The sequence below is a fragment of the Apodemus sylvaticus genome, chromosome 1, assembly GCF_947179515.1.
Source record: "Apodemus sylvaticus chromosome 1, mApoSyl1.1, whole genome shotgun sequence".
NCBI lineage: Eukaryota > Metazoa > Chordata > Mammalia > Rodentia > Muridae > Apodemus > Apodemus sylvaticus.
The window spans coordinates 7,994,220-8,019,020 of record NC_067472.1 but is presented as its reverse complement, the minus strand read 5'-3'; the positions used below and the strand labels follow the sequence as shown (position 1 = coordinate 8,019,020).

Sequence of the window (24,801 nt, the reverse complement as noted above, 5' to 3'; positions counted from 1 at the left end):
TCTATAATATAATCAACAAAACCAGGCACATGTTCAATTCACGAATGTTTTCAGGTTTTGCATCATATCTCCATTGCGTGCCACACAGGGTTTACCTGTCAGTGGGTGCTTTAGACTCTCAGGAGCTATGAAAGTGACTTACATTCCCAGAGCCCTTGGAATTTGAAATAGAATACTTTTAAGAAACTCTGCCCATGGTAAAGTGAATTTTTAGACTCATAATCTGTCCATTCTTCCTTCTTCCTGACCCAGACAGGGTCTCACAGTACAGCCCCGACTGACCTGGAACTCACTAATTCAGTGTGTGGACCAGGCTGGTCTTGAACTCACAGAGGTCTGTCTGTCTGTCTCCTGAAAGTGCTGGAATTAAAGGCTTGCACCAACACACCTGGCTCTTAACCTTATAGATTTTATTTTCAACTATAACAGGTGATCTGACTGATGTTAGCCTTTTGTTTTTGTTTTCTGGGACAGGGTCTTTCTATGTAATTCTAGCTGTCCTGGAGCTCACCATAGAGACCAAAACTCAGAGAAAACTGCCCGTGTGTGCCTTCTGAGTGCTGGGATTAAGGGTGTGAGCCGTCATACCTGGCAGAGTGAATAATAGAAAACGGGGCGGGAGGGGGGGGGGTCAGAGACAGAATTTCTTCCTATCTCTATCCATTAATGTCCTTCGCTGGGATGGGGTGGTTGTCACCAGTACACAATGGGGAAACCCACATGGCCTAGCCAACAGCTAAAAAAAAGCACAGTCCCTTCTTCAAAGTCTAGAAAAGTCCCCCAACCCCACTGTGGCCTGTGAATACTTAACTTCTCCTTTGGGGTCTCCCTGAACCCGATGAACATCCATTTCTTAAATGTTGTGCCAAGTGTAATATTTAAAAGGGCTGGCAGAATTTCACAGCCTGGGACCTCACTGGAGATACTGCAGTAGCCAATAACATGACTACAGGAAAGGGACACTGTCTCCTCACCAAGAGCTCTGCCATCTTGGACGGTCCCCCAGCAGGTCAACAGAATCAGAGTGAGACAGACAGGTCGTGGCTAGTTTCCACAGCTCCCAGTTTGCTCCTAGATCGGGCAGTGCCTCCAGCCATCTTGTGTTTCCTTCCCCCAGAAAGTTCTCAGCCAGCAGTGCTTTTGTGTCTGTCCCAGGGGGTGTGTGGCAATACCTGGAGGTATTTTGTTTGTCATGCCCAAGGGTGGTGGTGTGCTACTGGCATCTAGTGGGTGGAGGACAGGGACACTGGAGAGCATTCAACAATGCAAGGAACAGAACCCAGCTCCAAAAAGGAACCATCAAGTCCAACGTTAAGACATCCATTAGAGGCTGGGCAGTGGTGGCGCATGCCTTTGATCCCAGCACACGAGAGGCAGAGGCAGACGGATTTCTGAGTTCGAGGCCAGCTTGGTCTACCGAGTGAGTTCCAGGACAGCCAGGGCTACACAGAGAAACCCTGACTTGAAAAACAAAACAAAAAGAAGAAGAAGAAGGAGGAGGAGGAGGAAAGAAAGAAAGAAAGACATCAGTTAGATCAGGGACACAGGAAATGGGAAGAGGGTGGTGACTGAGAGCTGTGAGTGGCTGCTTGTTCGTGTGCCCTGCTAGTTGAGTGATGGGACTATTTCTTTTAGACTTCACAATGAAGCTTACTAAATGTGTGTTTCCTGGGAACAAGGAAGGCCCATGCCTATTTCTCTCAGTGCCATATATATAAAGTCTGGTTCAGTGCCTGGTACTCACCTGGCCTCAACACCGTGCATACATGGAAGAAATAAATCCGTCTTATATAGGAGGGAAAAGAAGCTTCGGGTCCACGTGGCCAGGGCTCCGACCTGAACTGAGGTCTGTATGGATCCAATACTAAATCTTTATGTCCTTTCCTTGTACCATTAGAACGGGCTTTCTGTATAAAAACACTAATGAGACACCGGGGAAGAATACAGTGCAAAAAGAAAAAGGGTTTAGAAGAACCTTTTGTCAGTGTCGAAACTGAGGAAAGGACCAAATGGACGTCCTCTCTGGCTCTCATTAAATGATCTCATGTTTCTGAACAGCGATGTTTGCTTCTGGGGCCCTGTCCTTGGAGATGTTACTTTTCCTCTTTTAGAGGGTGAGGGAACCGAGGCACTGAAGTTCCACAAGAAAGCAATAGAGGACTCTAGGCCCGGAGCATCATTTAAGAAATGAGTCTCCTTGGAAGCAGACCCAAGTCTTTTCCTCAGAAGCAAACTCATGTAAATTTTTAGTTTTTCCATCCTCGGAACCAGGAAAAGAAAGGCAAGGAAAGACTACATCTCCCAGAGGCCATCGCGGAGTCCTCCATGCGCAGGCGTACTGAGGCAGGCCCCCCGTCCCTCGACACCCGACGTGCGCCGGCGGGGGCGGGACTACATTTCCCAGGGGACAGCGGAAGGGGCGGGCGGGGGCGTGTCTTGCCGCTGCTCCGGTCCCTCCCCCGTGCTCGCGCGGAGAAGTAAACAAACCGCGCGCGGGCTGCAGGCGGCGCGGCGGGCGCGGCGGGCACGGCTAGGGCGGCGGAGAGCGCGCCGAGCCGGGGCCGAGCTAGCCCGCCCGCCCGCCGCACATGTCCGGGGTCGTCGTGGGACTGTAGCCGTCTGTGGCGCCTCCTGTCGGCCGGGGGCGGGAGCGCGGAGCCAATGGAGCGGGTGCGGATGATCAACGTGCAGCGCCTGCTGGAGGCCGCGGAGTTTTTGGAGCGCAGGGAGCGAGGTAACGGCTGGACTCCGTCGCTTCGACCGCCGCCTCGGGCTCCGCGCGGGGAGTGCGGCGCGTTTGGCTATGGGAGGTGCGCGTGTGTGTGGAAGTGCGTGCACCGGTGAGGGTGAAGCGCGCCCCCGCGCGCGGCAAGAGGAGCACGCGCGTGTGGGAAGACAAGTGCGCGCGTGTGAGTGGTGCACGCGCGTGGAAGTCCACGCGCGGTTGGAGAGGTGGGTGCGCCGGGAGGGGGCTTTGCTCAGGAGTGCAGGTGAGTTCCGGAGTGGAGGCGTGCAAGAAGCTCGCGAGCGACGGCAGGCGTGTGTGCGTGTGTGCATGTGTGCGTGAGGTGTGATCGGGAGCTTGGGCAGAGGAGAGGGGGCTCTAGGGGAGGACCGGTGGGTCTGGACTGCAAGGGAAGGACTCTCCAGTCGCGCAGTGGCAGCTGCTGAGCGGACCCGAGGAGAGGGCAGAGGGCGCTGGACCCAGAGCTCTTGCAACTTGAGACTGCACTGGAGACTTAAGGGGTTGGGAGCTGGGGAGGTGTGGGCGCAGGAGGCGGTGCCTGTGCAAGCGGGGGGGGGGGGGGGGGAGGAGTGGGGTGGGAGTAATGCCTGCTGAAGAGCTGCGGGAGGGGCACCCTGCTATTGTGAGCGCCCGAAGTGCAGTGAGAAGGGAATGCCTTGGAGGTGGAGAGGGAGGCTGAGGAAGGGAGTGGGGTGTGAAAGGGCCTGAGTGATGCTGTCCGGAGAGAGGAGGAGGTCCTTCCCGAGACGTCGAGATCTGAAGAGCTAGGGCATGCAAAACTGTGCAGGCTACAGACGCATGGAAGAGGTGACTGTGGTTAAACCAGGGGTTTTCTGTTTGGTTTGGTTTGGTTGGTTGGTTTTGGTTTTCAGGACAAGGTTTCTCTGTGAAGCCTTGACTGTCCTGAAACTTTATCTCCAGACTAAGCTGGATTCGAACCCAGATCACCTGCCTCTGAAGCGCAGGGATCAAAGGCAAGCACCACCACCACCTGGCTGGGGGGATTTTCTTTAAGGCAAGTGAAATCTTTTAGAGTGAATGGGTGGGTAACTGGTGGTAGAAATTAGGATTTTAGAAAACAATTCTTGGTGCTGAAGAGATGGCTCGGCCATTAAGAGCCCTTGCTACTGTTTTTGGAGACCCAGAGTGAGTTCCCAGCAACCATGTTGGGCTGTTCTTTGCAATCTGCGGCTCTAGTTCCAGGAGATCCGTCGTTTCTTCTGGCTTCCCAGAAAACATGCGTGCATATGGTGCGCATACATACTTCTGAACACTTATGTACATGCAAAAAGATTAAACCTTAAAGAATTCTTGGAGGAAAGGGTTTTGGAGAGGAGGGAGAAATTTGGTTTAGAAGAGTTATCAATATACTCTGTGTGGGTTGTGTATGTCACCAGATAAATGTCCAGACATTGAATGGGGTTTTTCCCCGTAGGGTAGGGTCTTACCGTGTAACCCAGGCTGGCCCTGGACTTCGGGTCTTGTCTCAGCCTTCTGGGTGCTAGGATTAAAGGGATGTTTATGGCTAAACAGTGGGATTTTTATCTTCTTACGAGAGAGTAGGGAGGGACGTTTTATCTTTTCTACTTAAAAAAAAATGTGTCACTCCGAGGACTTGGGACCTGTGGGTCTGTGCGTTTGGGTGTCTACATTCTATGTTCTTCTTAAAGCCTTTTCTTTCCTTACTGTTTTTAGAGTGTGAACATGGCTACGCCTCATCATTCCCCTCCATGCCGAGCCCCCGGCTACAGCATTCGAAGCCCCCACGGAGGTTGAGCCGGGCACAGAAACACAGCAGTGGGAGCAGCAACACCAGCACTGCCAACAGGTAGCAAGATGGCGGAGGGGGTGGGGCTTAGGGGGAGGCTTAGGGGCAGGAGTCAAGGGGCTCAGACACTATGCACATCTGTTTTCTCTCTAATACCAACTCCAGAGCACACCACCCTGGCTTTGTATGCAAAAAACGGAATATAATCCCACAGAGGCCATTGAAATAGCTGTTGCTGGTTATTGCAGTCTCCCCTTCACTAGAGGATGTGGGTGGAGACGGGTAGCCTGTGCCAATGATCGCAGCCGCATGACAGGAGGACTCCTGGACCAGTGTCCATTCTTCTTTCCAGGTTGATGGTTGTCCAAGAAGAATTTTTTAAAAATTAGAAATAGCCCCAGCAAGATATAAAAGAGAACCAAGGGCTTTGTTAAGGAAATAAAAATATTTAGATATGTTAATGGGCCTGGCCTGTTTGTTGAGGAGGGGAAGGACCATGCAGTAAAAGATTTGAATCTTCTTTGATGGAAAGTGGGTGGTACAGAGGTTTTAGAGCAGAACTAAAGAGGACCCTGTCCATCCGGGATGGATTTCTTTTCTAGAGCATGCTCGTTCAGAGGAGCTGGGACCTAACCTAACCGGCTTCCCTTTTGGTAGAGCCTGACTGATTCTTCAGTATTCTGATTCTAGAAAGCCAGTAAATCCCAAGGAGTTGTGTCCATAGGCAGTTTTCAGGAACCCTTTCTTAAGAGAAGAATATTTTTCCATTGATAAGAGGGTGTTAAAGGAGACCTTACTTGTCCTATGAACATTGTCTAGAGAATAAAAACAGAATGGCTCATTTGCCTGGGCTTGGGCAGGCTGTGGGGAGCTCCGGTGGAGGGGGGGCACTTGGGTTTAGGCAGTTAAGGACAGTATTGTCCAAGCTCTCCCTACAGAAAACCTTAGGCTCCTATAGATAACAGTCACAAGTCATGTGTTCACATCTTTGCATGCTTCGTTTCGACTTACCTGAGACAAACTGAATCCATTTTCCTGCCTTTATTTGTGCCTTTCAGGCTGCATGCCTTCTCAAGATAGTTTTGTATTCTTTAAACTTACATTCTTAAATTATAAAAGTAGTCTTTAGTCTAATATGCCGTGTTTATTTGTGAGTCTAGATGGTCTCTTGTGGTATGGGGTATGTGTCTAAATATATAATGAAACACATTTAAAAAATACTTGCTTATCTAATTTTTTTGGTTATTTTGTTAGGAATTAAGATGTATTCAAGAACTTATCTTTTGATCCATACATAGATTTGTCATAGTTACTTTTCTATTCCTTTGACAAACACCAAGACTGCTTACAGAAGAGTGTATAGAGAGCCTCCTTATTGTTTCAGAGGATGAGTCTTTGACCATCATGGTGTGGAGCACGGCAGTGAGAGTTTACATCTTATCCACAAGCACAAGGGAGAGAAAGAGAGATCTTAGCTGAGATGGCATGGGCTTTTGAAACCTTCCAGCCCACCCCAGTGACACACCTTTTAATCCTTTCCAAACAGTTCTACCAGCTGGGACCAAGCACTCGAACATGTGTGCACATATGCATGTGGGGACTGTTCTCATTCAAACCACAAGAAAATTTAAACAAACAACAACCAAAGTTTTGTTTTTTGTTTGTTTATTTGTTTGTTTTTGGTTCTTGTGCTTATAAGCATGGAAAGGGCCTGGGAACTGGGCTGGGCTCCGTCGTGTTACAAGAGTTTGAATCCCTGTCTCCTAGAAGTCAGGTACATGCCGTCTTTACGTAAGCCTTTGCTGTTTTCATAGAAGCTGTATTAGACACTCCCAGGATTCCTTCTTGCCTGAGAGCCATGTTGACAGTGTTAAGACCTGGTGACCATAGGCGACCACACACATTGCCCATCAGTGCACACATGACATTGTTACTAACAGCTTAGGATTAGCAGACATTATAATTCATTAGTAAGAAGGTTTTTATCCCTCGTCTTCTCTTCTCTTTTCTTCTTTCTTCTTTTTTTTTTTTCTGGTTTGTTTTGTTGTTGTTTTCCAGACAGAGTATCTGTTATTTATACTAGTTACATAAAATAGACAGGTGTGTTGAAATTTCAGGTCCTTTATCATCTCAAACGAGAGAACAAAACATGTGTGTGTGTGTGTGTGTGTGTGTGTGATACCATTTCCTCTGAGTAGAAGTCGTTGTTCCTTTCCTATATCTTAAACATTAAACCTTTTCTTCTTTTCCCCCTTTCTTGAGTTTTTCACTAAGGATTGAACTAGTTGTTTTGCATTGCTAGCTAAGTACCCCTCACTGAGCTGTGCCCCCAGACCAACACTGATATCTCAGGTTACCAGGGCTGTGATACCATGTCATGAAGTCATCTTCTGATACTGTAGCATCTTAAAGATACAGTGGCTAAATTCTCAGGTATACTGTGATATTCCTGATACAAATGTTATTCTTTAAACTTATGTTGGGAAGTTATTTGACACATAATAATTCTCAAAATCATATTTTTACAGAAGTACAAAGTCAAAAATGAAGGATACAGTGTGACATCATAAATATGTACCTTGAAAATGCTGGTAATCTTGTCTGACAGTTGGGAGGTGGGAGCTCTAATATATAATTATTTTTTAAATACATGCTTGGTTTCACTGTAATCTTGGTCACAGCTCTTTGGCACACTTCTGAAAACCGAACTTGCTAAGATGTTGCTGCTGTTAGAGAAACGTGTTGCAGTAGACCTCTAGGGCTGGAGAGATGGCTTGGTGGTTAAGAGCACTGGCTGTTCTTACACAGGTCCCAAGTTCGATTCCTGGCACCCCCACTACGGCTTCCAACTGTCTGAAATACCAGTTCCAGAAAATCCAACACTCCCACACAGGCACACATGCAGGCAAAACACCAATGCACATAAAAAAAAGTCAAGATCTGTCATCTTTAAAACTACTAAATGAGCCACTGGTTAGTGCCGCACTAATTCATTCCTAAGTGTTCTTCAAATGTGTCTTCTGATCTCTTGGCTTTACTAGAAGTCTCCTGGGCTCAGCCCTCATCTGAACTGAACAAGTGTGGTAACTTCCTCGCTGATGTACCCGCAGCCACAGAGCCTCATGAGTCACATGGACTGGCTTTCTTTCAACGCCTTTAACATGTTTCCTTCTACTCCACAGCCCCTATATGCTCAGTTCGCCATTGGTAGCCATCTTCCTCCCTCCTTGCCAAATTCTCTCTCTCTTCTAGCACTCTTCCTTCAGTGTTAAGGCCCTCGGGGAAGCCACTCTTATTCTCTGATAGTTCCTCAGGTCTCTGTGAGACAGGATTACATGTTGTATAAGATGGCAGCAGACTTGCTTTGAGGGCAGGCTATCCTTGAACTCCTGACCCTCCTGCCATCTACCAAGTGTTGAGAATATAGGCATGGGCCAGTGTGCTCGGCAGTAGATCAGATCTCTATATATTAGTGGAGCATATATGTTAATTATGGTATTAGTGTTCATTATACTTATAGGAATAGTATCATCTAATTGTTTCTAATACTTGTGGCATTTGTTAAGGCTAAAAATTCCACAACAACAAGGTTCAAGCGTCTCCTGCTTCTTTCTTCTCCGTGGCTCAACCCTCTGACATTCCTGCCTACGCCTCCCCATGCTTTACCTGAATGCTTTACCATTATCTCTGCTGTCAACAGTGCTCTGCACATAGTAGGTGTTACTCAAAGAAGGGACAATTGTCATGTTGACAGCCTATAAGGAAACTGTAGTGTTTGTGTCATACTGCTTCAGATGAAGGGAAAACTGTGGCTGAACGTGCACCTCCTGCTTTGGCAAACGCTTGCCTGATGTTGTGTTGTCAGGAATGTGGAGGGCAATACATTTAGAAAGGTAGGCAGTGTGTCCTGTACAAAGATGACTCTTCACATTTGAAACAATGTTTTCTTCTAAACAAGCACGTTATAGTAGACTAGAGGGTTACATTTAATTTGACAGGACACTCATTGTCATCCCGTGTCATTGTAAAATGCTGTAAAAAGAACTGTTCATTTTGGCAAAAACGTTGCTGTGAACCTGTGACATGTGGGCCATTGTTGCAGTGTTAGGCTGAGCCGGAAAGAAGTCATGGTCCAGGTCGGGCTTGGACTTGAGGTGTTGTGATGTGAATATTTGGGAATGCCAAACATTCCCAGCTGGAGAATCCCAACTGCAACTGCTAACATAAAAGAAATCAAACAACAACGACGACAACAACAACACCAGATTTTCTTGTGCTTATAGGGTTTGGTTTAGCATTCTTTAAACACAAAGATTTTTTTTTCATCTTAATATAGAAGGGACGACTGTGTTTTCTATCTTCAACTTTCTCTCCCTTTTGACTGTATTCAAAAGTTTGTAGTTTTTGAGAGAGTAGGAGGATGATTTGTTATCCCCCCTTGGAGTCAGGGTGTCATTAAGTAGCCCTGGCTACCCCGAAACTCTGTCGGTCACAGTGGCCTCCAAATCTTAGAGACGGCCTGCCTCTGCCTCCCGAGTGCTGGGATTGAAGGTGTGTGGTATTATGTTCAGCATGTTTAAAAAAAAGTTTTTAAATGTTTATAAGGTTTTTAAAGTGCAGACGTTTGGCCTGTATGTACATCTGTGTATCACATGTGTGCAGTGTCCACGGAGGCCAGATGAAGGTGTCAGATCCCCTGAAACTGAAGCCCCCATGAGGGCCAGCACTTATTTTTAAAGGATAGTTATGGAGAGTTTTTCTCAGTGATACTAACTTGTGTGTTTTATTTTTAAAAATGTTCCTGATGTTTGGAGAGTTTCATGGAGACTTGCTTTTGTGAACTTCCTAGTTTTTAGATTTTAAAATTAGTCTCTGGGTCTTCGTGCTTTAGAAAATTTTAGGAAAGAAATGCAGATTATTAGCAGGTAAATTCTTGGTGCCGACAACGCTCTTCAGTGCTTTCAGTAGCAAGCAGATCCTTTTGCATGTGTTTCGTGTGTCTCACAGTAAAGGAGCAAGGGTTTCCAGTCAGTGCCTCATCGAAGCCCAAGTTTGCTCTTAGGTTTTGAAGACCTAAAAGATCATTTCTTGTAGGTCTGTAGACGACAACTTCTCCCTATTTAAAGAGATAACTTTTTTTTTTTTTTTGTCCAAATAGCAAACGTATGGCACAGAAGATTACATGCTAAAAAAGGTAATGCTAGGTCCCATCTGATCTAGTTCTTAAATCACATGTGGCCAAGAGACGCTGTAAGCGATTTGCTTAAGACTTAGCTGTACCACAGGTAGTGATTAACTTTGATAACGAGGGGACAAAGCCTCTCCTAGATGTTGTATGCTGCTCAGTACAAAGCCAGCACCAAGTTTAGGTCAGTTGTTGGTCAGCGGGGTCTGCAGATCCCCGGCATTGCAGGCGGTTACTGCCTTTGCTCTTGGTCACCATCCAAAACTTGATGTTTAGACCCTATTGCTGAAGACACCCTAGACATGGAGAAATCAAGCCAATACTGACCTAAAAGTGTCACCTCCACTGGCTGGCCTTCTTAGAGCTACAAATGCTACAGGAGAGAAAAGTTACCAACAGTCTTACTGAGCTGAGAACCTTGTGAGCTACAAAAATGACTGGCCTTAATACAGTATGTGCACAGGTACAGCAGAGGCACATGTGTTCTGGAAGTCACCAAGCACCTGTTCATTGGGTTTTCAGCCCGCACCACAAAACAGAGTCCCTGCCTGGGACTGTTCACTGTGGCTGGGTAAGTCATAGACCCTGGGGAGAACTGAGTATTCTCATTCTGCTAACTGGACATCCTATTATGCAGGCTTCTTTCAACCCTCATCAAAGGTGCTGCTTTTTACAGTAGATAGCAACTGACACAGAGACCCACAACTGGTTTATATCCAGAGAATAGAGAGACCAGAGTTCTCAGCTTTAAGTGGGACATCTGTATCCTATCCCTGAGGTTCAGTAACCATCTCAGAAAGGATGGGCAGAAAAACTGAAAGCCACCTGGCAGTGGTGGCCCACGCCTGTAATCCCAGCACTCTGGGAGGCAGAGGCAGGCGGATTTCTGAGTTCGAGGCCAGCCTGGTCTACAGAGTGAGTTCCAGGACAGCCAGGGCTACACAGAGAAACCCTGTCTCGAAATAACCAAATCCAAACAAACAAACAAACAAACAAACAAAAAGACCCTAAAAGCCAGAGGTAGTCAACATCCGCAGATAACATGTGAAACTTGTGTTGGCTGTGACCGCACGCGCAGGACCTGCACAGGATCAAGCTAGTCAGGGTCTCAGAACAGGTTGGATCGAGAGAGGGCTCAGAAGTCCCACTCCTGAGGAGCCATCCTCCATGCTAGGGGAAGAAGTCTATTTTTCTCTGGGATTCTGGCTCTGAGACGCCACCCATATTCTAGTAGGTGATCCCATACCCATGTACAAACAGGTAGCAATAAATGGATCTGGTGGGAATTAAACTTAAAAAAGAAGAAAAGGCGCGTGAAGTTGTGAAGGGAAAGCAGTGAGACCGGAGATCAGGGGTGGAGGTAGATTTGCTCAAAACACACCGTGTGCGGGTATAAATACTGGAGCTCTTAACAGCAAGCTGAGTTTAAGATGTGTGCTCATCACTACAACCTGGAAGAGGGGACTCTGGTCCGAAGAAAGCTTTCTCCCCTTGATTTCTTCTTAGAAAGAAGACAGCATTGTCGCCTTCGTTTTTGTCACACTTCTTCATTATTTTCTTCTGGTGAAGATAGTTCTCCAAATACTAATCTAATGGAAGAGATTCATTTGCTAGTGTGTGTGGCTGGCAAACTGTATTTCCAGCTTCTATTTTTAGCTTGTTACAGAACTCATGTCATTGAAGCATGCATTATAGAACCTCTCTCATGTCACTGAAGCATGCATTATAGAACCTCTCCCCCTTCTGTCTCTCGGTTTGTGGTTCTGTTTTATGTTTTGATTTCCTGTTGTCCGCATTTGCTTTCTGTTGCTGTGATAAAACACCATGACCGAAAGCACCACAGAAAAGAAAGGGTTTAACAAATTATAGTCCGTGATCAGGGGAAGTTGAGACAGGGGACCGGAGGCAGGAGCAGAGTCAGAGACCATGGAGGAGCGCTGCTTACTGGCTTGCTCAGCTTATGATCTGTACAACTCAGGGTGTGGGCCTGGCCCTTCCACATCAACCACTGATGAAGAAATTCCACACAGACTTGCCTCCAGGCCAGTCTGATAGAGGCACTACTTCAGTTGAGGTTCCTTCTTCCCACATGAACCCAGTCTGTGTCAAGTTGGCAAAAACAATCAGCTAGCCAGCCGACCAGCCAGCCAGCTGACCAACCAGCACATCTCAAAAAATGGTGCACTCACCCTCTCAATTTGTGTATTTACACAGATACACTGTATTTCTATTCTCATGAAACTTACTATCTAATGTAAGGAAAAAAAACATGAGAATTTATTATTTCAAAATATGATGAACTTCATAACAAGGAAAACAGAATCCAGTGAGGTCTAAAACAGGGCCTGATGATTGATCTCTGAGGGAGACCTTCATGGTTCTAAACCTATTAGAACCTTACTCTTACAAAGTTTTCACACGGGCTGGAGAGATGGCTCAGTGGTTAAGAGCACTGATTGCTCTTCCAGAGGTCCTGAGTTCAAATCCCAGCAACCACATGGTGGCTTACAACCATCTATAATGAATTCTGATGCCCTCTTCTGGAGTGTCTGAACACAGTTACAGTGTACTTACATATAATAAATAAAATAAAACAAAAAAACTAAAAAGTTTTCACACAAGGATGTGTTGTATACTGAGTTCCCTCTCCATTCCTGCCTACCTTCCTTTGACCCGTCTGCCCTCCCCTACCCTCCGGTTAATGTCCTTTGTTTCCCTAGACAGGTTTACTTCTACTCGTGCCACATGTCGTGATTTAATGTGTCTGTGTGTATATGTGCACACTGGTATACACAATGTATAGCAACTACAGGAGGGAAGCCATACTGGCATTTCTGAGACTGGCTTAGTTCAGTTAATGTGGTATCTGCAGTTGTATCTGTTTCCCTATAAGAATCCCAGTTTTCTTTATGGCCCAAGACATTGTATTGCTTAAACATTTTTTCATGTTTGTCTGTGACATCTTAAGTCATTGCAGGACGTCCTGCTCTGCATGTGCAGTAGTTTATTAAGCCAGTTGTCTTGGTGACATTCAGATAGTCTGAGGTGTTGTTTGTCACTCCAGGCAGAGCTGAATTCTGCTGTATTTCTCTGTTATTTCATGTTTGTTACAAACATGAAAACTTAACACTTATGTGTCTGAGGTTGCATTCAAGTGGGCACAGAGGCGCATGTCTGTATTACCAGCACTGGGAAGGCTGAGGCAGGGGGATTGTGAATTTTAGGTCAGCTTTAGCTACATAGTTAGAGCCTAGCTCAGATAGAAAAAGGAAAAACAAAAAGGCAGACTCTTGTTTTATAAAAACAGCAATAATTACCATTTGCATGTAATATGATAGCTGTGCACTGATAGTCTATAACATGTATCTCTTATTTTGATTTCAGAAAATTGTATGAAGTTGATTCATTTTCTTCTTCTTCTCCCTCTTCTTCCCTCTCTTCTCCTCCTCCTCCTTTTTAAAGAAATTGGACTTGTAGTTCAGGTATTTCTAGGTAGAACTAGAGAGGATGAATTAAAGACCTCAGATTTGTTTCTCTAGGATAACCAAAAACTTTTTAGTAATAATTTACCTGAAAATTAAGACTCGGTGGCCCAAACTTGGATTTTGCGAGTCAGTGTTCTGTCTTTCAGATTCCCATGCCTGGATCGTGTGGTCCAGGGATGATGTCATGGTGCCGCCCACCAGTGCTGTTTTAACCTGTATAGTTTAATTTCTCTTTCATTAACTAGTGAAACTGCTCTCTTGTCTTTAATGAATCAAAATTTGATAAAACTGTGGATTACCTTATATTGTGAGTTCAATTAATGAACAAATCTAGTAAATCTTTGAAGATCCTCTAATAAAAGAAATTTCAAGGTCATAGGTCATGTGCAGTAAGTTGGCTTTGATATTAAGAAGAAAAGTGAATTTTCAGGCATTTGGTTTTAACCCCCTACCACCACCACTGTCCTGCCAACACGTAGAATTAAGAACTCTTAGGCCTTTCCAAAAATTGACCAGTGCGTTCTCATCACCGGATGTGCTAAGATTGGTCTCTATAATGCTTGATCTCACTCTGGCCCAGGCTGTTCGTGAACTTGAAGTGGTCCCACTGCCTCAGCCTCCCACGTGTTGGGGTGTCCTCTGAACGCAGTGTCTCTGTTTTGTCTTTGTTGCTGGGATGAAATACTCTGAGAGAGTCAGCTTAGCAGAGGGTTAGTTAGTTAGTTAGCCTGACTCACAGTCAGAGTTACAGCCCTTAGTCCATAAAGGCAGCGTAGATGGGTGTGGGCAGCTGAGCCTGTCGCTTCCACGGTCGGTCGGGGTGAGGGGTGCTCACATGGGTGTGTGCTAATGCTCAGGTCTCCATTGTCAAGAGTTCAGACTCTCCAGACTTCCTCTTGTGAGTATTTTGTTCCCCATTCTAAGAAGCACTGAAGCATGCACTTTGATATTCCTTCCTCTTGAGCTTCATTTGGTTCGTGAATTGAATCTTGGGTATTCCGAACTTTTGGGCTAATATCCACTTGTCAGTGAGTACCATGTGTGTTCTTTTGTGATTGGGTTACCTCAATTAGGATAATATTTTCTAGTTCCATTCATTTGCCTGCGAATTTCATGAAGTCATTGTTTTTAATAGCCGAGTAATATTCCACTGTGTAAATGTACCACATTTTCTGTGTCCTCTGTTGAGGGACATCTGGGTTGCTTCTAGCTTCTGGCTATTATAAATATGGCTGCTATGAACACAGTGGCGCATGTGTCCTTATTACATGTTGGAGCTCTTCTGGGTATATGACCAGGAGTGGTATAGCTGGGTCCTCAGGTAGTACTATGTCCAGTTTTCTGAGGAACCACCAGACTGATTTCCAGAGTAGTTGTACCAGCTTGCAACCCCACCAGCAATGGCGGAATCCTTTCTCCACATCCTCTCCAGCGTCTGCTGACACCTGAGTTTTTTGATCTTAGCCATTCTGACTGATGTGAGGTGGAATCTCAGGGTTGGTTTGCTTTGCATTTCCCTGATGACTAAGAATGTTGAACATTTCTTTAGGTGCTTCTCAGCTGTTCCATGTTTCCTCAGTTGAGAATTCTCTGTTCAGCTCTGTTACCCATTTTTTAAATAGGGTTATTTGGTTCTCTCTAACTTCTTTAGTTCTTTATATATTTTGCATATTAGCCCTCTACATATATATATATTTTTTTATATACATATATAATATTTTACATACTATATTTCATATATATGTTATGGGTTATGCTTTAAGTTTCAAGTTAGAAAATGCTTCTCTAGCTTCATAGATTATGTTTACTTCATTGCGTGAGAGCAGCACTCAGTAGGTCCTTGACGGTTTAGAAAGCAAATGAAAGGAAAACATAAGTAGTTGAAGATTGGCTCATTAGTTAACCAGGATATGTCGTCCCAGTCTGGTAATGGAGGCTTCTGTTTCCCTTTCTTAGTAGCGATACTTCTGAGTCAAATGTGACCATTTTATGCTGGTTTGACTCTATTGTCTATCATTTATGTGCACCCTAAACATGCGTGTTAGTTACATTGTAATCAGAAAACACAGGGGTCTACTTGGGAAAATGGTGTCCATTCAAATATGTGATACATAGAATATGTCTCTTAAGGAGTTGTTACTGATAAAGATTACCCATAGTCCAGTCCTTGGAAGTTGATTACACAGAAGAGGCGTGTGAAGTGGTGTTAGCGTGCAGAGCTGTATTTTATTAGGAGAGTGTGTTGGTGTGCGGTGGATTCATCTGCTCATTTATTATTAGCATCGTTTGAGCTACTTTATCTCTCTGTACACATTCAGGCATCTCTGTGTCTCATACTCTGTGTCTCAACCGTCTGCACGGTTGGCTAAATGACCGAGTGGCTTTAGTCACTTGTCTTCCAATTTCTCTTTTCCTTATTAAGATTCTTTGTTTATTTCCAGGTGAATTTCACATGTTACTAAACACATGTCAGATTGTCTTATGTAGTATATTTAACAGTGTTTAGAGGAGTATATTTTTAGCTTTTTTAAAAAATGAAATTATTGGAGCTGGTTCAGAGTGTGGGCTGTTGTTCCAGAACTCCAAGGTTCGAGTTCTAGCAGCCACATGACTGTAGGCAGTGGCTCACAACTCTGTAATTTCAGGTCCTGGGGACCCAATGCCCAAATGATTAGGACCTAATATTTCCTGACTACTGTGTACCGGGTGTTTTTGCATTTTTCCCTCTCAAATTCTCACTATAACCTAGCAAGGCATGATGATGATTTGAGTTTTACAAATTAGGAAACTGTAAGCCAGGTTAAGCAATCTGTCCCAAAGCTTCAGGGCTGGTGTGAATGGCGGAGTTAGAATTTAGCGCAGTCCGGGCGGTGGTGGTGCACGCCTGTAATCCCAGCACTCTGGCAGGCAGAGGTAGGCGGATTTCTGAGTTCGAGGCCAGCATGGTGTACAGAGTGAGTTCCAGGATAGCCAGGGCTCTACAGAGAAACCCTATCTCGAAAAAAACCAAATCCAAAAAACAAAAACAAAACAAAACAAAGAACTAAGCGAAGGCTTTTGCTCTCTGACACTGTGTGTCTGTGTGGTTCTGACACTGTGTCTGTGTGACTTCTATGCATCACCATGCCTTGCTGCTGCTTGGGACCACACAGCCCTCTTGCTTACCTATCCTTCTAGTTGAAATAAACTTTTGTCAGTTATAGACCTTACTGCTACCAAGCATGACTATTTATTTTTTATTGTTTTTTGTTTTTTTGGATTTAGTTTTTTCGAGACAGGGTTTCTCTGTATAGCCCTGGCTGTCTTGGAACTCACTCTGTAGACCAGGCTGGCCTCGAACTCAGAAATCCGCCTGCCTCTGCCTCCCAAGTGCTGGGATTACAGGTGTGCACCACTACTGCCCGGCTAAGCATGCCTATTATTTAAGCCCCAAATCAAAGCTACCTCTCCCCAAGATGTTCTCAGTAGCCCCATGCAGAACTAAACCCTGTGGTCTTTGCACCCCTGAAACAATTTGATTTTTCTATACGGACTTATTTTACCTTTCATTATACCTATGTGTGTGTGACTTCATTCCTTGTAGTCTAAGTCAGTGTTGAACACCCCGGGCATTCAGCCTTTGCTGAATAGTCTGTGTAAAAGCTAAGCAAAGTAGTCGTAAGCATCAGAAGAGCAGGGAGGGTGGAAACCATTAGTGTGTTTGCGACCGTTTTGTTTCTCGTTATTTGGGAATCTTGTTAAAATCCGTGGTGGTGTAACTAGATGTGTGTCATGCGTCTCCTACGTCAGTGAAAAGGTTCAGAGGCTTGGCTTTTTTTTTTTTTTTTTTTTTTAATAAGACAAATAATAAGTGTGCCCAGGAGAGGCAGGAGGGCCTGCTGTTTTAATTTTGCTCACCGCGGTGGGTCCGATTATGCTCTTTTGGTCCTAGCTTTTTATAATAGGTTCAGTATACTGTTGGAATTCCACTGTCGGTTACCGTTGGACGTATTATCCTTTGCATTCATGGCGAGCAGTGGGATTGCCGGATAGTTTAGAATAGGTTTATGGTGAACTCGCATCTGTTTTTCCATAAACACATCATTGCTGTTGATCGTTCGCTGTGGACTTTCACGGAGAGATCATCTCTGACTCTGGTTTTACCTGCTGTCAGCTTTAGAAAAAGGCAGCTAAACCCAAACGTGCTTGCCAGGAGGGCACGGGAAATCTCAGCGTTAATTTTGAAGGATTTTTTAACCCTTGGGGGCCGCAGAGATGACTTTTGCTGTGTAAACCTGGTGGCGTGAGTTCAGTCCCTGTGTAAAGGTGGATGGAGAAACTTCCTCCACGGAGTAGAGCTCTCCTACCGCCATGTGTGCTCACATATAGACACACACGTAAAGATTAATGGTGAATAAGTAACTAAATAGACTGTTGTCCTTTATAACTCTTCTGCTTGAGCATCTCACGCAAACAGAAACAATCCAAACTTAATAAACAGACTGGTAGAAGTTTCGTTGTGATTTATTGTACTTTAAACTCTGCGTTGCTAAGCTACAGGTCGCACATTTTTATAGTTTCTTCTGCCTGAATTATACATACATTTGCTGCTCATTTGGCTTAAGTCTTGAGACATCATAAGACTCTTTTTCCTTTTTTTTTTTTTTTTTTTTTTTTTTTGAGGGAGAAGTGCTTAAACTAACTCTTTAAAATGAGTGTCTTTTTCATCCTGTGAAATTACCAATAAACAAAGGCAGGCACATAGACAGAGAGAAAGACACTCAGACACTCAGCCCTCTGTTGAATTCAAGACAGTAGGTAAATTACCACAAAATGTGAGGGTCATGAAAATACTTACTTGTTAAGGTTTGTGAATCTCTTGTTAAATATCCATGGCTTGGGAGAATCAAATCCCAGCGGTCAGTAATACAACATTCTGAAAGCGCTCGGCATTGACAGAGATATGTAACATGATATGTGGAGGGTTGGAGCTCAGCTGGAGAGGGCTTGCCTAGTATGCATGAGATCGTGGGTTCAATCCCAGCAGCACATAAAACTGGGGGTAGTGGTACTTGGGAGGTAGAGGCAGGAGAACCAGAAGTTTAAGGTCATTCTCAGCCACACCGGGAGTTTGAGGGTTCCTGGGCTCTATAAAGACATGGGGACGGCCATGCTGTAAAATGATCAAAGTTTTAGTTCTTATAATAGAAACTTAAATTGTCCTTTATCGTATTCATGTTTTTAAATTCTGGATTATTACAATAGTAGCACATTTGCTTAAGGAAACTGGAATAACAATTCTGGTACTTGCCAAATAGTTCATTGTATTCTGCTGTTTAGTATATGTTTGTTATCCAGTATAACAGTGATTTGCAGCAAGTATAACTTTACTCAGATGAATGAGGTTGTAGAAGTCTGTATGTTATAGTGTCAAATTCTCTTATTGTGATATACTACTGATAAAGCTGATACGCCTTTCTGTAACCTTATTAACAAGCTTGGCTAATGCTTTTTTTTCTTCTTCTTCTTTTAGATCTACACACAATGAGTTGGAAAAGAACCGGTGAGTCCGTTATGAAGTGCAGCTTTAATCTGTTTGAAAGCAAACAAATTTCTCATTCTGCATGAGAAATTAAAGTGATTGGTAGTGAATATGTAGTTGTTATTTTACTTTTAAGACTATAGCTTGTGGTTGTGATACATTGTATTTTCTGGGAAGAAAAAGATTTAAGAAGTAAATATGTTACTGAGCTCATCTGAATTTGAGTTTATGGGATGGCTTCCTTTCTGTCTTTAAGAACCGGGTTAACTGTGATAGGCTCATGCCTTAAAAACATGGATTTACTAAAAGGTTAGGTTTCTGGATTAGGTAATAATGTCAGAAACTTGACTGCAATAGAGCTTTGCACTTTGCCTGTTCATTCATTCATTCATTCATTCATTCAGCAAATGCTTATCAATTATGAACTATAATATCTCATTGCCAGATATACTGAGTAGTTTGCATAGAAAATATAAGAGTGTTTAAGGTCACGTTTGTCCTTAAGGAACTTGAGTTTTCTGGGTGAGAAAGTATCAGGAATGGATATAGAGAAGCGGAGGGTCCTAAGGGAAAGCCATAATTCTCCTTTGAAGAGAGTCTCGGAAGACTGCAGAGAGCAGTGAGTGAGCACCGTATCCTTAGAAAACTGCAGGAGGTTCAGTGACATCAAAGACTGTGGCGTGCACGGGGCACAGGCTGCCGCCGCCATTGCAGTACAATGGAATGAGATCCTGGGGCACAGAGCACCAGGCGTGGTGTCTCCCAGTGACAGTCCTGACATAAGAGGAATTTGAGGTCAAGGTTAACCTGGGCTACACACTAAGTTCAAGACCAACCTGGCCCATTGCAGAGCAAGATCCTGTCTCAAAATCAAAACGAGCCTGGAGAGGTGGCCCAGCCATCCACAGTGCCTGGTGTTCTTGCAGAGCCCAGGCTCAGCACCCAGCACCCACACGGCAGCTCACATCACTCATAACTCTAGTTTCAGGGGAGCTGCCGCCTTCCTCTGGCCTCCCTGGGAACCAGGTGCATACATGCACCCACACAGGCAGGGCACTCAAATGCTAAAATAACACAAAACCGGTAGAACTACGAGAAAGTTAGAACATATCTAATGTGGGAGGGGCACTTGTGTTAAATACTGATACACGTGGATTTTATAATTGCTTCATCTGTACGAAGGTGGCTCTTGTGAGAAACCTAGCCCCCCAAAAAAGGCCTTAAACAGGAGTAAAGATGCTGGGTAGTGCTGTGGGTAAGAACGTTTAAAGTCTTTGACTTCATCATAGTGTAAAGGCGTGAAGGTGGTGTTTACCCCTCCCGTATTCCTTTGCTACACCCTGTGAGTGCTTTAATCTAGTGTCCCTCTGTGACGGAGGCCTAGCACTGCAGAGATCCCATGCTAGGACCCTCCTTCAGGCACGTTCCAGTCAGCTGCTGACAGTCTTGCCGAAGCTAATAGTCTTCACGTCTTCCTTCTCAGATTATTTCTCCACCTCCTCCTCTTCCATGTTGTTTGTCTGCCTGGTTTATTCTCTTCCTCTGTTCCCAGAGGTTATCACTGGAAAGGTGAAACAGTAACCTTTCAAAGACACATTCTTCAACAGGATTTCTGTCATTAGCAATAAAATTCTATTTGAGCAGCGTGTGTAAGAAAGCCAATGAGGAAAGAAAAGTTAGATTCAGTGACCTGCACCCTCCCTCTGCAAAGTTTTCATCCTGTGGTCCAGCAAGACACAGGGGGATTCATTTCAGAGAGGGCTGTTTAACAGGAGGCAGCACAAGATGTCTAAAAAGTTTGTCCCAGATGGTGACTGCAGTAGCAGTCAGCAGTGGGTATTTCCAAGGCAAGTTCTTATCTACACTGTGGTCAACCAGGATTCTGCATCTTTTAAGGTAAGTAGAATTCTGACTTTGGCTGCCACCACCTTTAGAACGTGACCTTAAATGAGGAAAGTTAGTCAGTACCAAAGCAGCAGTTCAGCTTGTGTTTGTCCTGAAAAGGCATTCTTGGAGTAATTTGTATCCTAGACATTTGCCACTATGTGTGTGTGTGTGTGTGTAGTATGTATGTATGTATGTATATGTATGTATTTTATATATATACATGTATATGTGTGTGTTTTATATTATATCAGAAGGAATGTTCTTTCTTTAGTTCAGTCTAAAGTCTTTACATAAAGCTCTTTGAGTCAGTAGGGTTTTCACTGAGACAAATGCAGTAAGAGTCACAGTAGGTGGTATACAATGCTAGTGAATAGTAGAGAAATTCCAGATGGTTCTCTTATAGCCCTGAGATTGCTGAAGGCCTAGGCTCTGGCCTTGAAGGGACAATAGCTAACAAATGTTGAGGTTTGTACTCCTAGGTCTCAAAGCCAACAGTGGAGACTTGGGGCCAGGGACACCTGTGTGCTGCGCTCGTGGGTCATCCCCACACAGGCCATGCAGGGGAAGCAGGGCATGCTCGGAGGCTCTGCTCCTCAGAGCCCTCGTGAATTACCTCAGGGTAAACTTCTCAAGTCTTGGAACTCTGAGTATTAGGGTTTACTCTGTCCTTGGCTTCTGAGTTCAGTCCTTTGACAGAGAAGAAACTATTCAGTACGAGTTTAGAGCTGCCTCATTGGTTTTCCATTTTCTTAATTCACATTACTGGTGATGTCTTCAACAGAGTCAACAACTTTAAAAGACTTTAATGGTCAAGAACTTGGTGCCGTCTGCAGGGGAGGCCATTCGACCCGAGCAGCCGCCCCGGTCCACTGAAACACAAGGCCCACCCTTAGTGCAGCTCTGGCGAAGCTGGGATGGCCAATGAGGACCTGGACTAAGAACGCCTTGCTAGGAGGGAGGATGACTGTGATAAAAGGGAATTAAAGCCCCCTTCCTGTCCGTGTGACCCCCGTCCATCCCGGATGTGATAAAACAGTCCTAACCGTGACCCTGGCCGACCACGAGTACCATGCTTATGCTCATCATCAATCTTTTCCTCGGTGATGGTTAATCAATACTTGGCTCTGTGATACATAAAGTGAACATGACTCAGGCCTTAGCCTGCATTCTTAAGGTTAAAGCCATCAGAGTTTGGTATTTGTAGGCCTGTCTTAGTGTGTTGCCTAGTTTAGTGACCAGCTCCTGTCTGGAAAGGTGTACTGATAGTGTTTTCAAACTGAAAACAGGAACCCATTAGTGCTGGGTGATTTAGTGAGCCGTTGTGAAAAGACAGAACAGAAAGCTCGTTTCATGAAATGAAGGTAATGTGGAGTTGTAAAAACTGCCTAAGCCAATGCTAATGCTAAAAAGCTGTGTGTTGTAAAAGACACTGCTAGCCCACCAAGAAGAACGTGTGCTGAACTGTGAAGCATTAGGAAAGTGGTCACTGTGAACGGACGCACAGAAGCAGGAAGCTGGTGTGATGAGTTAAGTCCGTGGGCCAGCAAGATGTCTCAGTGGTTAGAAGTGCTTCCCTCACACAAACCTGACCACGCACATTCAGGCCCTGGACCCCACAGTAGAAGGAGAGGACTTTCTCTTACCAGAATTATCCTCTGCCCTTCACCTGTGCACTGTGGCACATGCACCTACACTCTCTTACATACATCATATGCACACAGTAACAACACACTTTAAAGGCAAACTAAGTTCAGAAAAGAACAGACCATGGCGGAATAGCAGGGTCTGCCAAATTAGTACCAGGAGGTAAGAGCAGAAATGAAGAATGGGGTTTTGGACTTTGTTGGCGCTGATACCTGAGGCTTCCGTTTTTCTTTGTAGTATTGGGAGTTGAACCCCGCGGCCCCAGGCTAGGCAAGAGTACCCCTGAAGTAGTTACCCAGCCCAGGGCATTTGGGCTTTTGTAGGGAAGGTGTAGCATGGTCAGAGCATTGTAGAGGAGGCGCCCAACTAGCTGGTGATGTGAGCTTAAAACCACACTACTCAGAAGGGAGAGGCAGAAGGATGAGGGCCTGAAGGCCAGCCTGTGCTGCACAGCCAGCCTTTGGTACAGGAGGCCAATCAGGAGTGAATGCTAAGATGTAACTGTGGAAGACCAGAGACCAGCGTGGGTGCTTCCCAGGTGCTCTGTAAAGCCAGCACTCAGGCGCTCTGGGGAGAGGGGAGGAGAGTGAGAAATACTTCAAGGAAGAAGAGCCTGTGTTACCTGCTCCTCCTCAGCATTCCCACTCACAGAGCAGCACCTGGGAGCTTCCCAGAGTGTACTTCACATGATGACATCGCTCTCCGTGCAGTCCTTCCACTGCTTCCCAACCGAGTTACACAGAACCCCCAGCCCGCAAAGCCCACCTCGGCCCGCAAGACCCACCGCAGCCCTCAAGGGCCCCCTCTCTGTCCCCATTCCGTGGTCCAGCTGACAGGCGCCAGCGCACCTCACAGAGCACCGTGCTTAATCCTAGCTGAAGACTTTGGCTTTGCTGTGCCTTCAGTTCTTAATCACGCTGTGGTTCTCAGTCCCCTCCTCAGTATCATTGTGAGGCCCTGGGTTCAAACGTGTGCACTGGCTCTCTACCTGGTCAGTAAGTACATCAGATCATATCTGTTAACGAAACTGAGGAATAAATATAAAATACTCGTGAGAGCTCCGCAGGGGTAATAATTTTAGAGGAAGAGAGAAATTTTAAGAGTTATCGCAATGTAAACATATGAGGTGAGAACAGTTTGTAAGTGGTCACCTTGTCAGGGTTGTTACCTGGTGAGGTGAGAACAGTTTGTACGTGGTCACCTTGTCAGGGTTGTTACCTGGTGAGGGTGACAACAGTTTGTACGTGGTCACCTTGTCAGGGTTGTCACCTGGCGAGAGCGAGGCGTCTTTCCTGGGTGTCAGTGCTCTTTTCGTATGTAATACACAAATAAGGCCATCATAGGCAAGAGGGGCCAATGTCCTTGATAAAAAATATCCTCTGTGAGATCTTGCTCATTCATTTTATTCTATTGTTTGTGAATGTGTTGGCTTTTTTAATGAGGAAAACCTGTATTAGAGTTAGAAGCCCAGAAATGGTTTTAACTTTTGTCTTAAATGTTTGGTTTTTTATTTTGGTCAGTTGAAGAGGACTGTCTAACCACATATCCCCAGCAGGCCTGGGACCCCCAGAGACTCGCTTGCCTCCGCGTCCTCCTCCCACCGAGATGAAAGGCACCTTAGAATTTTGGATGTTACTTTTATCACAAATGCTTGGTTGTGAGAATAAGGTTTTGTTTTGTTTTTTTCTGGACTCTTTTACCGTGGTCCCTGTGGACACTGAGATAAACTTGACTTTTCTCTTGGCACTGGCCCTCTTTATACATGCTTCTAAATTAGAATTTTATTCCTAGAGGCCGCGGATACTGCCATTTCAACAGAGTGATTGCTTTGGTCTGTTCATCATCTGACTAGACTTCCTTGTCAGGAGAAGCGTTGCTCACTTGTTTTTAGCTGCAGGTTCTGTGTGTTTGTTACGCAGATCAAACCTTCAAGGGGGTGGGGGGAGAACATTTGTTTTATTTGGAGGAAAAACAAAAGCTGGCTCTGCAGAACTTTCAGTAACACCGCAACTAAGTACCTAAAGTAAGTACTTAAAGTACTGTTAAAGCGGTCACTCTGTCGCTCTGTCGATCCTGCCTCACAGAGCACAGTTCTGTCTGTGTGACGAAAGGATGCTTGCCATGTTGGCACTCCTGCTAATAGGGGAGTGGGAAGCTACCAGCTGCCCTGACGTTGGTTCAGAGTCCTTGTAGCAAGGGAACTTAGTTATGAACCTTCTCTCTTGAGTATATGCTCCACCAGGCTGGTTAATGACAGCTATGGTAGGTCCCCTAATCCCCAGCGAGGAGCGTACCCAGGCACATAGAAAATACATATTTTTCACAGAGCCTTTCTCATTATACACAGTGGCCTCTAAACTCTTGGAAGTTCCCTGGTGTCAGCTGTGTGACTTGTAGTCTGCACTACTTTGTATCTCCAGAGAGTATATGTGCGTCTGGACTGTACACGCGGTACAAGGACACAGTTGTCCGCATCGGGCACACAGAACCTTGCCCTCAGTTTTCAGGTGCCTTGATTAAAAGGGAATTAGTAACTGTTTGCGGCAAGTTAGATCTTTTGTTAGA

At 45.1% G+C, this 24,801-nt stretch overlaps 1 protein-coding gene across 2 annotated transcripts in view; it reads left to right on the top strand.

Moving 5' to 3' along the window:
• Mxi1 (MAX interactor 1, dimerization protein) overlaps positions 1 to 24,801 on the top strand; it is a 61,156-nt gene that overhangs the window by 16,522 nt on the left and 19,833 nt on the right. Inside the window, exons 1-3 of one of the 2 annotated variants that reach the window (XM_052183771.1) lie at positions 2,473 to 2,734; positions 4,442 to 4,574; positions 18,697 to 18,726. In XM_052183771.1, the coding sequence (XP_052039731.1) occupies positions 2,662 to 2,734; positions 4,442 to 4,574; positions 18,697 to 18,726 (236 nt within the window). In that variant the 5' untranslated portion in view covers positions 2,473 to 2,661. Of the gene's footprint in view, positions 1 to 2,472; positions 2,735 to 4,441; positions 4,575 to 18,696; positions 18,727 to 24,801 lie in introns of those variants that run through there. The other variant, XM_052183762.1, reaches the window with a different exon arrangement.